The sequence below is a fragment of the Elaeis guineensis genome, chromosome 10 (assembly GCF_000442705.2).
Source record: "Elaeis guineensis isolate ETL-2024a chromosome 10, EG11, whole genome shotgun sequence".
NCBI lineage: Eukaryota > Viridiplantae > Streptophyta > Magnoliopsida > Arecales > Arecaceae > Elaeis > Elaeis guineensis.
Window position 1 is genome coordinate 28,123,713 of NC_026002.2, and position 13,951 is coordinate 28,137,663.

A 13,951-nucleotide genomic window follows, 5' to 3' on the forward strand; every position below is an offset into this window, starting at 1 on the left:
ATCATGTTTCGTAATCCTCAAGGCTTCAGCAGGCGCCAATTGTCACCCGTTCTGGTTACGCTAATGCCATTTACCAACGCCGTTATACAATATCATTCACAGGTTGGTTTGATCCGAACCCGAGCCTGACACGAATCAGGATCGAGTGATGCGGTCGGGCCAAATTTCGGGCTCCCCGGTCAAAAACTTTCTGACAGTACGGGCATAATAGTTGGGTCCGGGTCGGATGCGGGTCAATACCCGACCCATTAACATCACAGCCAAGCATAGGCCCGGGCAACGTTACCGAGCGGTGACCAGATCCCCACCCACCCACGAGCTTTCCAGCCTCAGGGGCGGGAACTCCCAAAATCTGAAAACAACTTCGGGGAAGATCGATTCTTTCTCAGAATCTCTCTCCCTAATGGAGGAAGACGAGAACGAAGCCCTCCCTCGAGTCATTTCCGAGCTCGAAGCCCTCCACCATGACGACCCCAACCCCCCTTCCCCCTTCTCCGAGCCCTCGCTCCTGGACCTCCTCTCCCTTCTCGATGACGGCGGCAGCGGCGGCGGCGGTGACGGCGATGACCGCTCCTTTTGGGACCACCTCGCCACCAGGAAGCTCTCGCCTGCCTCTCTTCTCAGTCCTCTCTCCGCCGCCATGGACTCCCCCTCCCCACGCCTCTCCCTTCTCGCCTCCCGCGCCTACCTCTCCCTCCTTGTCTCCCCTTCCGCTCCCCTGTATACCCTCTTTACCCCCCTCCCGTTCCTCTCCCTCCTCCGCTCCCTCCGCCGCGCCCTCAAGCCCATCTCCTCCACCTCCCCCGCCGCCGCCCCCCAGGCCGACACCGCCCACCACCGAAGGAAGACCGGCCGGAAGCGGAAAACCGGCCGGCCCCGCGACGCCGCCGGTTCACCTGCGGACCAACAATCGGACGCCAGAGAGTTGTTACCCCAGGTTCTTGAACTGCTCGACTCCGTGCTGTGGCGCATTCGGCTCGACGGCTCCCACGACGGCCTCAAGTCGTTGGTCGAGGCCGTGGCTGCCATCCTCGACGCCGCCACTGGCCACCACCGGCTGCAGGACCTCTGCTTCCGGATACTCTATGGTTTGGTCTCTAGGCCCGAGCATGGAGACCAGATGCTCTCGGCGGTTGAGGTACTGCGATCTTTGGCCCCAGTGATCCTTTCTTCGGTGAAATGCCCCTCCCGAGCCTCTGCCCTAGGGTTTCTTACGAGAAAGATGGTACCTTTGTGTCGGGAGAATGATGGGGTGAGGAAGGCTCTCGTGTACCTTCCGAGGTTCTTGGCGATGAAGGCGCCGGAGAAGTCCGAGCCCAGAGCTCTGGCAGTTGATTCCATCTTGGAGATTGTTCGAGCAATGGAAAATGAGGATCGAATTGGTTTCATGGAGTATGTGGTGAAGATGACAAAGGGGAAGACGCAGCTCAGGCTGCTCGCTGTCGATCTCATTCTAGCAATTTTGACATCGTTGCCTGATCCATTGGGAGTGAAGGATACCGACGAGGTAATTGATCGCCAGTGGGGTGTGAAGTGCTTGGAAGCATTAGTACAGCGTTGCTCGGACTCAGTTGGAGGAATCCGAGCTCGGGCATTAACGAATATGGCTCAAGTGGTTGACTTTTTATCTGGGGATGAGGAGAATCATTCTCAGCTGCAGGAAATTGTGGGAATTGGCAGTGCTAGCTTCAATGATCTCCTGAGCAGGAGGTGTGTGGATGAGAAGGCTGCTGTGAGGAAGGCGGCGCTTCTTCTCATAACAAAATCGATGGCTTTAATAGGCAGGCCTATCGACGAGGTGCTCCTCAGAACAGTGGGATCTGCTTTCTCTGACCCGCTTGTCAGTATCCGCAAAGCAGCTCTTGCAGCTCTGTCAGAGGTAACGTTTTCCTTTCCATTTTGGGTTCCCCTGGTGAGTTTGTGTTTGCTATGATTGTTCATGCTTATAATTGTTGTGCTTCATTTGGGCTGGTATTGCAGGTCTATAGAAGATTTCCAGATGGTAGAGTGATAAGTGAATGGCTTCATGCGGTGCCAGCCTTGATTGTAGACAATGAGACAAGCATTCAAGAGGAATGCGAAACTTTGTTTCTTGAATTGGTCTTGGACAGGATCTCTCAAGCTGGAAAAGTGAACCTGGGTAGTGATGCAACTGTCTTGGAGTCATTATTACCTGAGGGTATATTGGATTTGTTGAAAGGGATCTGTGATGGGGAGGTGGCACCATGTGTAAGAAAGATATGTGCAAACCTTGGGAAGAAGAAAAAACTGAAGACTTCCATCGCTAGTTCGCTTCAAAACATCATTACGGCATCAGAATCCTTGTGGCTGAGAAATTCCATGCCAATAGAGAAGTGGATTGCCCCTCCTGGGGCTTGGCAGCTTCTTTCTGAGGTCTCTTTGTTCACAACCAAGGCAGTTGACTGGGAGTTCCTTCATCACCAGTGGCAGCTCCTTGACAAGGTTAACCTGGAAGAGAAAGGTGAAGCCCTTGACGGAGGGGAACTAACTTCTATTTCATGGGCCAGAGATCGTGTTTCCCTCTTGCAAACCATTTCCAACGTCTCCTTGGAATTGCCCATGGGGCCTGCTGTAGGTTTGGCCGAGAAGCTGTTCAACTGTATTCAGAATTTTAACATGCACTTGAGTGAGGTAACTGCTGATTAATATGTGGCTAACATGCATAAGCTATTAAGGCAGTTCATTCCCCGAAAGATTAGAAGTCTATATTTCATAATTTATCTCTATGACAAGTCTCTTGCCCTATGTTTACAATTTGATAATTCCATTAATCTTGATTCAAGGAAACATGATTAATGATCTCAACTTTAACAAGTTCCTTGTCAGCTAATTTTATCCAAAACTGCATATTTCCTCAACCAATCCCTTGAGAGTGGAAACAGGAAAAAGAAACTAAAGGGATTTTGGGTCACTCTCCATGCAAATGTTTACCAAATTGCTAACTTGGGCACCCTCCCCCTACCCCCTAACATAAACATACTTCAATTCTCTTCCACTCTCTTTCATAATACCCTTCAGATTCTTAACAATGGTTCTGATGATCCCTGTATTTAATGCACCTTTTTGTTTTTCTAGAAACTTATCTTAGTCACCTTCTCCCACGTGATGGTCTTCTCATTGTCCAAACTACGAAGTCAATGACATCTTGAAGTAATTAGTGTGGATGGCCTTAGGTTTTTCAATAATAGCATTAGAGACTCATAGTGCACACATAGATATTGGCTAAAATGACTGCTAGAGATATAACTCTTCCCTCCTAGAAACTAATTTCAATTCTATATCTATGAATCAATAAAGCCTATAGCTCATATTAGAGCATTGTTTGACAAGCCATGTTAAAGCTAACCTGTCAGACAGGCAAGGAGTTAAAATTGTGGGATCAAAGTGGTACTCTTGTATAAGGTAGGTATGTACGTATGTATGTATGTATATATATAGAAACATACATACATACACACATACATACACATACACACACATACATATACATATACATATACATATACATATACATACATATACATACATATACATACATACATATACATATACATATACATATACATATACGTATATATACATATACATATACCTATACGTACATATATATATATATATATATATATATATATATATATATATATATATATATCTTTTAATATATATATCTATTTGCTTCAACTGTTCAAAAGGATGCTTCCACCTTGCTAATCAGAACCTTCAACTTAATGTTCTGTACTTGGCTTGGAATCTTTTTGTTGTTCCTTTACCTAGTCCCTTGCCTGCAATAAATTTGTGGAGTTCCTTGTCCCTGTTCCTGCATTAGCACCTGCCCCAGCATCCCGTCTCACAACTAACAATCGACTGAAATGTTTACATCTGTTACAATTTGATGTGACATAGATAATATGGATTTGGGAGTATTCTAGTGCTAATTTAGGTTGGACAATCTCACAGCCTTGGTAATGCAACAATTGGGTCAACCGATAAATGGATTTATGTGTTAGACTGATCTGTTGGTGTTTGAAGTTTGTGCTATTTCCAATTTTATTCCCTCCTTCCCTTTTCAAAAATTGTCATAGTCTTTTAGTATAGTATCTTCAGGAATACTGATGCACAATAGACCAGATGTGATACAAGCAAGTGGTTGGTGGAATCGGGTTCTGGTATACATTCTGATTGTAGTTTGCTGATATAACAAGACACAGGCTGCTCGGATGAGCATTGAGTTGGTCATGCCACTTTGGATTCTTTGAATTTCCTCCTTCAGTCGCATGCCATTCTATAGCTTATTGAATAAGGAACTAAACAACTAGCTAAATTCTACAAGATATACAGCTCTTTCTCTCTCTGCACTATGCAACTATTTGTTCTCATTTGTGGCCTTTCAGTTCTTCTCTTTTTCTCATTATCTCCCTTTGCTTCTGCTGCCATGGAGGTGCATCTCCATATTCCAAATTGATGAAGATCCAAATATCGTCAGTGGGCGACCCCCTCCTTTTTTTTCTTTTGATAATGTCATGAATTTGCTTGCAACTTATTGTAAAATAATATTAATAAGCTGCCTGGTTGGATGGTATGTTTTCAAAGTTTTATGGTTGCATGAAAATTGGAAAGTTGGTAAGGTTTTCTTACATCTAACTTGTATGATTTCATGATTTAGATGGAAGTGTTTCATTGTTAGAGTGTTAATGGCCAGAGAATGGTTAGGTATGCAAAATTCTGGAGCAAATTCTAGCCAAATAGATGCCACCAAGTTCACAAGTCTAAAGTTTCACATCTGGAACATGCCAGGTCTAAGGATTTGCCAAGTTCACTAGGATGAACAATTTTTTGTCTTCTGGATAATTGCAAACACCATAATTGCAGTCAAGTGTTTATTGGCATATTCGCTCATGGTGCAATAAATCTAGTGTGACGTTACCAATTTGTCTTTCAGTTTTTCTTTCAACCAATTCTTATGAAAATAATCATCTTCACAGTAGTTTTTTAAAGACTATAATATCTATCAACAGAAAAAAAAGTGATTAAATACAACCTGTACTCTTTTGGGTTGACAAATATCATCATGTCATCTGCAAGTTCCATGGTCAGCTCGGAAGAGCTTCATCTGGCACATTGAATTCTTCATGGGACTCAAGTGTTGGGGTGTGTGAGTGTGTGCTTGCATACTCATTGGCATTGACAAATATCATTTCATCATCTGCAAGTTCCATGATCAGTTTGGCTGAGGTGCTGAGCCTTGTCTGGTGCATTGAATTCTTAATGGGACTGCTCACAGTTAAAGCCATGTTTAACTATGGAAATATTTTTAAAAACAAAATCTAATCCTTAGGTTTTGCAAATATCTTGGGCAGGAGCATGTGAACTAGAGGACGCTGTCAGTCTGAGAGTTGGAGTTTATATAACAGGTAGAGAATTAATCATATAGGCAACTCAAATATATATGATTTTTTTTTAAAAATTTAAATATAAGTTGTTTGTTTCCATAATCTACAGTTCATCTAATTATTGAGTGATAAAAAAATTTATGCTTCGTCAACCTATTTAACGTTTACTTTTTCTGTTGTATTCCCATGTTATAAAGTGAACTAGAGTTCCAATATTAAACTAATGTGAGTGCAATTCTTTTGAAGCACTTTGCTTCAGCTTAAATTTATAATTCTTTGCCATGACAGGCATGTGGCATTGATTAGGATTGGATAGCAAGATAGGATTCACAAAGCTAATCCAAAAATGCCAAAATGATGCTTCTGCTCATGGCTGGTTTTCACTTTATGTATAACATGAAGGTTATAGTTGTTGATATCTGTTAGCTTCATGCATTATTACTCTACAATCATGTTGCCTTCTCTTTGTGTCTGCGCATAGGTTGATGCTCATATAAAAGCTCTGAAAACTTTATGCAAGCAAAAGGAAACACCGGAGAAGGGCAATGATCTTGTTTTGCACTGGGTGCATCAGTTGCTCTCCAAAGCTCTAAAGATTATTGATGGTTATGTATCAGCTGTCTCAGAAGCTGAAAAAGCTAAAAGCTTTCTAACACCACCACCTCAAAGTGGGACAAGAAATAGGAAGGAGTTGTTGGCACCAAAGTCAATGTTACAAGCGGTGACTGCAGTCTTCACTGTTGGATCTTTGATTTTGTCCTGTCCATCTGCTGATTTGCAGGGCATTGTACCTTTGTTGCACACCATCATAACATCCAGAAATTCTGAACCAAGGCCTAAAAAGCTTGCAGGCTTGACAGTTTCATTTGAAGAAATATCCCCTTCTTTGTACAATCAGTCCTGGGTGACATTGGGAAAAATCTGCCTTGTGGATGATAAACTAGCAAAGTGTTATATTCCTCTCTTTGTGCAGGTTTGTAATGTGAAATGCTGTCACCTATCACTTGTTTAACTGTTACTATAAGTTAATTGTGGTCTGTTGGTGCTTCAGGAGCTTGAGAGGAGTGACTGTGCAGCTCTTCGCAATAACATCATGGTGGTGATGGCTGATTTTTGCGTTCGATATACTGCCTTAGTTGACTGGTATTGCTCTTGTCACTAAAGTTCCAAAGGATTTCTTTACATCTCTTATAATTGTTTAACAATCATCTGCACACTTGATCTAGTCATAATATTTTCTTATATGCAGCCATCGTTTACATCTCTAGCTAAACTTTCCTGCATGTCTAGTTCTTGCATCATGCTTCATCAACCGATCGTGAATGTCATATCTCTTGATAGTGATATAAATGTGAAGATGTGCCAGACGAGGCACATGGTGAAATTTTCCAAGGGTTTACATGTTTGGCTTAATTTAATTTACCATGCCTATGTTATATAGCTCTTGGCTGATCTCAGTTTTCTGCAACTTAAACAGTTATATTCCGAAGATCACTATATCATTGCGAGATCCTTGTGAAATTGTGAGAAGACAAACATTTATCTTGCTTTCACGATTATTGCAGGTGTGTTTTCTGAATGACTTTAACCTCTAGAGTATTTTCATTTGAGTTTGTGATTCTTGGTTAATCGGTCATCGATGTCTTCGGCTTTTGTCCAGAGAGACTATGTAAAGTGGAAAGGAGTGTTGTTCCTTCGGTTTCTGCTATCTCTAGTTGATGATTCTGAAAAGATAAGACGCCTGGCAGATTTCCTCTTTGGGAGCATCCTAAAAGGTCTGATGGTTCTTACTTTGTTGTTTTAAATTATTACACATGGTTAAAGTATATCATTTACTGGTGGATTTATGGGGCAGTCAAGGCACCACTTCTTGCATATAACAGTTTCATAGAAGCCATTTTTGTGCTAAATGATTGCCATGTTCATGCTGGGCATCGTGAGACTCAGGGAGGTCTACTCACTGAGACTCAGCTTTTCTCCATAAGGTATACTTTTCATGCAGATTCTGATCCTTCAAAGGAGATGCATCGATTGTTATAATTCTTAGTTCAATAATTGTGATTGCAGAGGCACAGACGAGAGATTGAGGTCACAAAGAATGCATATCTATGTTTCTTTGTTAAAACAAATGGCACCAGAGCATCTTTTAGCTACTTCAGCCAAATTATGTGCTGAGATCTTGGCAGCTGCTTCTGATGGCTTGCTCAATCTTGATGATGTCACCGGGCAGTCTGTAGTTCAGGTACACTACATAAATATGAATTCTATTTTAATTCTGGGCAGAATAAAATAATTTTTATGATGTCTAGTTGAATAAATCAAATTGCATTCCATTTTATATTCTCATCTAACAAAATTCTTTAAAAGTGCAGATCGCTTTAGATATAAAATCTAAACATGCTGATATACATATAACCAGATAAATGATTTTGTAATATTTGATTTATAATACTCAATCAAAGTACTTTATTGTTTTTTCATCTGTAAGTCAAATAGGATTATTTCCACACTCCAAAACCTACATGACATCTACCAGAAGTTTGATCCTCCTCTGCTACCTACAAGCTGTTCATGTTTCACCTGTGCTGTATAATCACTACCTTAAAATTTTTCAGGTGGAAGGAAAGTTATTTATAATAACAACAACCATACTTTGGCTTTTTGAGTAGCTTGTCAATTAAAGAATTGGAAAACAGGTCTGGATGATTTAGTTGTCCTCCATATTAGCATAAGGATTTGTTTGAGTTGATGCATAAGCTGCGGTTACCCTTTTCTAGAGCAGTGGGATGGCAGAATAGGATTTCTAGCTACAAAGCGGAGAAATATGAGTTCTTATTGGTCCTTCAGTTATTGGTGTGAGGCTTTATCACTTCCAATGTGTTTGATGGCTTTTCCAATTGAAGGTGATAAGCCTTCTATCTTCTGTTTATGTTGTTAGCAAAGAAAGAGCAGATTTGCAAATGGAAGGAATCATAAAGTTGCTGCTACACCTGCAGTTGGGAGGTTGTATGAAAGATCATCTTGTAGGAAGGAACCTGAAGAAAGTGTGCTGAATCAACTGCTTTGCATATAATCTCCAGTGATTTTAGGATTGGGCCTGCTGCCTTTCTTTGTTGCATGCATGATGCCAGACGGTTGGAGCTACCTATCAGCACCTGGTTGACTACTGGATCATCCTCATCTGATATATGGCTGTTATACTCAGTCTGGCAACTTGCATGTGTCACATTTGAGAGTCTTGAAATATGTGCTAGTTATATATCAATGATTGATTGAATGAGGATAAACATTATCAATCACTTCGTGACAAAGTTAGACTACTGGCATATTCTTTAGAACGTGTTAGCTCACCATGCACTGCACCTACCAGACATGCATCATACATTTTTATAAAAATATACATTACATGTGTCCACCAAACCATCCATTAGAATTTCTGTGTCATGAAATTTACTTGACATTTTGTAGTTTTATCAAGCGTCCAATGTCCAGAATTATTTAAGATGAGAATCTTTAGCAACCTGACAATATGACACTTCTGTGTTTTATGGATGGTGTATATATATGTATTTATGTATTTACATGTTTGTGTATCCCTATATGTATGTACGTATGTTTGCATATGTGCATATACATATGGTATGCATGGTCTGTAATTATTGAGGCCAAGTGTGCCGTTTTTTTAAAAACTGAAGATCCTTGATCAATATAATGCTAGAGTTACACTGATATAAAGTCGTAGACCTTGACATGGAAATTTTCTTCATGGAGAGCCATGAATAATCCTGCAATCCATGTCTGACATTTCCAGACTTAATTGTAATTCCTTACCTCATTTGTTGTTTGCATTTCATGTTATTATGGATACTCCACAAATAAGAATCAAAGGTCTTGAAATTGAGGACCACTTTGGCAATTTCTTAGCATAATCTCTCTGGCATATGTTTTGGAATGACTGCAGGTCAATTTCTTGTGAGAATTGGATCGAATTGTACACTCGAATAATAATTCTGGGGACCAAACAACAATAACTTAGAATTTTATCTAACCAGGATACTTACCTTGGGTGCTGATGAAAAGGGTTTACTAACAGGACACCTTACAAATTCTGGCTTGCAAAGAGATGCGAATCCAATCCAACCGTGGCTCTGACACGACGGAGATGGATGATGAAGGTGGGGATGGAGGAAATGGAGCCCTCCTTGCTGCCAGAGGGAGGGTGGTTACTCAAGTAGCAAAGAAGAACCTGATCCAGAACGCCATTCCCATATTCATTGAGCTCAAGCGACTGCTTGAGAGCAAGAACAGCCCACTCACAGGCTGCCTCATGGAATGCCTCCGTGTCCTTCTCAAGGACTACAAGAATGAGATTGAAGAAATATTGGTTGCCGACAAGCAACTCCAAAAAGAACTCATCTATGACATGCAGAAGTATGAGAATGCCAAGGCCAAATCCACTGTCAAAGAGACTGTTGCCAATGTCCAAAGGCAGGACGGCTACTGCTCTCCTGCTGACCGGAGAGCCAGTGGAATTTATTCCAGAGTTTCAGAGAAGTTAGGAACTAGTGGGAAGATTGCGTCAGCTGTGGCTGATGCAGCAGCTAGAGCTACAGTTCGATCTGTGCTCAAGGAGATGAACCAGACTGCGGGAACACCCCCACTCCGTTCAATGAGTGTGCCTAAGCTGAAGTCTGCAACAGGTAATGCTGGTGTCTTAAGCGGTGATCGGCCACCAGATGTATTGGAATCTCTGAGGCGGAGACAGTCTTTTGAGTCTGATGAAGAGAATTAACGTTCTCCAGGTGGCCATGCATGTTAGTTCTGCATGTGTTTGAATCAAGTGCCTTCACTGACTCAATGAATGTGATTTACTGAATTGGGGTATCTTCCTGCAGTCTCTGTAACCCCCACTTTTTTGTTGCCCAACCAATTTTGTTGGCTTTAAAATTTCAGTTCGCTGTAGTCTGCAGTACTAACACAATCTTTGACCAAAACCTACCATTTAACCATTACACTGCTTTATGGTTTCATTCAGCCAAATAATCTGCTAGTCTTGGTGATATGCGGTCATTAGAATTTCATGTACGCAGTCTTAAAGAATAAAGCTTTTCCTCAAAATAGATTTCTTCTAGGGTCATAACTCATACAGATATCATCCAAGAGCTAAATCATGTTATGCCATAAAACAGTGAATGAAATGGTGTGTTATTCTAATTCAATTTTCTGAAAGATACTAATTTGATTTTTTTTTTTTTCCATATTTGGGCAGGGGTTTTGTCAAATGTCAATTCGAGGTCTAAGATAATGTTCTAATTCTAGCTTCTCCCAACCTTCCCATCCTTGGTCTTCATTCTGTTACAAATCCAGTTAACTGTTTAACCTGGATGTCATAGATAGACCATCTCTTCAAATGATCATCAGAAAAACTAATAATTATCCTTTCTAATCCAAGGGCTTAATCTTCATCCCGTTTCCATTTACAGAGGGGAGGCGAACTGATAGTCATCTCCCTTTCATGCCAAAAATTTAACATTGATCTTATTCCAGTTTACAGGGAGAAGGTTAAATCAGAGAATAAGTTAATAAGCTGCAATATATATTACATACCGATCACACTAGGCCTAAACAAGTACTAAATTGCAGAGAAGGACAAGTAGGTGCCAAAAAATAAAAAAATAAAAAAATAAAAAGGTTAAAACAGCAATAAGACACTCCCAAATTTTGTCAAACCTTGCAAAATCATGCAGGCTGTGCTCTTTGTGAACCTCGGAGAAGGTAAGCTTTTCAGAGATATCCAGACTCATCAAAGTCTGGATTTGATGTAGCAGTCCGAGCTATCATAATGTTCCATGAGTCTGTGGTACTGATGCTCTTTGGTGTTTTGATAAGACTTGACGGTGATAAGATGCAAATGAGACTCAGGCCAATGAAGACGATGATGAAGCCAGGGTTGGCAATACCAGATTATTTAGATACTTCTTGAAAGCTTGCACTCTTGGAGGTTGCCTGGCAAGGTACGGCGGAACCGACAGCAAATCCACTACAAACCAAGTCATAAAGAATTACTTATAATTAAGAAGTTTTCCTACAACTAGGATTGTGAAGTTTTTGCACTTAATAGATATTTGTGCTACAATGAGTCATGATGTTAATTCACTGCGGTGTTGCTTAATTGTCACTTCCTCTTTTTAGCTAACATTTGAATTATGAGATATATTTCTCATATACATGCTTCTGTAATTTGGATTATATTGTGCCTGATGATTTGTCTTGGCAATGAAATGGCCATGTATGCTTGGAGCTATTTAAGAGATGGATTGTTTCCTGTATTCGAAACCTACAGCTCGAATATTTACTTTTGTCCATTTCTTAGCAGTTACCTATCATAAAATTCTGAATTTTTATACTTGATGGCAACATTTTTTTTTCTACGGCTCACAATTAGGTAGGTGCAGTGTATTATAACTCTTGATCAAGTCACATTTGCATGGGTACCATATGATGAAGCATCCACCAAGGCAAGGAAAACAATCTGCTGGTATTGCCTTTGTGACAAACTGGAATATTGGTATTGCCTTTGTTGAATAACTGTCTTCATATACCCCTGTACAACTTAGCTGCCAATTTTGATGGGTAATGGTAAGAAGGCACACTTCATAAGTTCTCTACCAATAACTAGATCAAGAGAGCTGCTAGACCAAGCATCAAAGAGAGGAAAGAGGATGCTAGCTTGCCAAACACAAGGATTTTCTCTCTTTTTGTCTCAAGAAAAGCATCAGAGAGAGAACAAGAGGGAGAGTTTCAGGTAATGTATTGTCCACGAATTCGATTGGAGGTATCTCACCGAACTCTGTAGTCTGATCCCATTATTAACTTAATCTTGTCAAGTGTGATGCATGTGGCTGATTGAAAAAAAGAAATGGTAGGAGCTGATGAGCCACCTATATATGTTGTCTATTGCAATACTTCTTCCGTTAGGGATAGAGTATGTTCATCAACAATTTATAAGAGAGGGGAACAAGAAAAGCAATTGTATCTACAAACTATGCAAACAAGACAATCTTACTTGGGTAGTATGCAAATGGGCCAATCTGAACTAAGTTGAATACTAAGTTGTTGACCGTCGACTGTTTGCTGGAAAGCACAAAACTTGAACGAGCTTGTAATCAAGCCGAAGTCAAGCTTCTATTTGTTTTTGCAAGCCTAGGGTCTTAAGGCCGAGCTTGATCATGAGCAAAACTGAAGGTGTATGAGTTTGTTTTCTAGTTGAACAGACTACAATGAACTTGCTCCTAAGTGAGCTAGAGTTATGCACTAACAACTCGACTTGTTTGCAGTCCTACATTTGGCAAATTTAACCATCAATGTAAACTCTTAACCAAGGTTTTAAATCCCCTGGGACGAGGTGGTCTCGATTTTTTTATGGAACGGGATATACCGCCGTTTCACCCTTTCCGACACTTGAGATAGAGAATGTCCCAAGGCGTCCCGATTGGGACGCTAGCAGGATGGCTCTGTCCTGACACATGGGATGGTACCCTGTCTCGGTGTGCCGTTGGGACTTGAATCCTTACTCTTTACACATCTAAAAGATAACTCTTCCCTGTGCTTTCACATCGTTCTTTCCTGGGTTGTTCAATGATGTGGAAGTTTTGTGAGCATCATAATCTCACAAATTTATGTCATTTTTCTTGCATTACAAAATCAGAGGGTCTCATAAAATGTATGATAGATACTACATCTTATATTTGCTGGTAGAAATAGACCAAAAATATGGAAATGCCTATAAACTTGTGTTTTAAAATGATATATATATATATATATATATATATATATATATATATATATATATATATATATATATATATATATATATTTGTTTGGAAGTACTGGAAATCTAAAAATAAGAAAGAAAAACGAACTTGTCTGGGTCGAAGATATATTAGGCACCATTCTAAGAGCAAGATTGGCTTTGTATGGGTGCTTGGTGTATTTGCGCTAAAGATACATCTTCATCCAAATAGCCTATTTGCACAGACTGAGCAAGTGGAGGTATATGGTTTGATGACTCCTTCAATCATTGGGAATGAACCTTAAAAATGGGGCAGACAGTATAGAAAATCAGTGAAAAAAGTATCAAAATATACGAAAATGGAGATGAGAATGTAAAAAGGCTTCTCGCAAGAGGGGGACATATGTGCCACATTCTATTTGGAGTAAAAGCTCTAAGTCAACAAATCTACAAGTCTGACCAAGCGTTCCTTGATGGAGATGGTATAAATGCAAGTGATCTTGCATTAGCATTTTTAGTATAAGAATAAATAGAAAGGAAAACAATATGTCTGTTGGGGGATACCCGCCGACCGACTGCCGGAGGGCCCGACCGCCCGACCGACTGACGGAGGGCCCGACCGCCCGACCGACTGTCGGAGGGCCCGACCGCCCGACTGACTGCCGGAGGGCCCGACCGCCCGACCGGCTGACGGCCTGACCGCCTCCGTCGGACGACTCCGACTGGCCGACCGATCGTCGGTCGGGGC

General features: G+C 40.9%; 1 protein-coding gene across 2 annotated transcripts; it reads left to right on the forward strand.

Moving 5' to 3' along the window:
* Window positions 1-308: 308 nt before the first annotated feature.
* Window positions 309-10,287, forward strand: LOC105052766 (condensin-2 complex subunit CAP-D3). 2 transcript variants are annotated; one of them, XM_010933705.4, is made up of 9 exons: window positions 309-1,879; window positions 1,981-2,652; window positions 5,893-6,384; window positions 6,463-6,554; window positions 6,889-6,976; window positions 7,072-7,186; window positions 7,267-7,396; window positions 7,479-7,653; window positions 9,505-10,287. In XM_010933705.4, the coding sequence occupies exons 1-9, from the start codon at window positions 404-406 to the stop codon at window positions 10,201-10,203; spliced, it is 3,939 nt and encodes a 1,312-aa protein (XP_010932007.4). In that variant the 5' UTR covers window positions 309-403; the 3' UTR covers window positions 10,204-10,287. The 2 variants fall into 2 exon arrangements, with proteins under 2 accessions (XP_010932007.4, XP_073101148.1); XM_073245047.1 differs by having other exon boundaries at window positions 9,464-9,587.
* Window positions 10,288-13,951: the final 3,664 nt, after the last annotated feature.

Coding starts and splice junctions, on each gene's coding strand:
- LOC105052766 (XM_010933705.4), top strand. CDS start 404: ATGGAGGAAGACGAGAACGAAGCCCTCCCTCGAGTCATTTCCGAGCTC. Junction 1,880..1,980: donor CTCTTGCAGCTCTGTCAGAG/GTAACGTTTTCC, acceptor CTGGTATTGCAG/GTCTATAGAAGATTTCCAGA. Junction 2,653..5,892: donor TTAACATGCACTTGAGTGAG/GTAACTGCTGAT, acceptor GTCTGCGCATAG/GTTGATGCTCATATAAAAGC.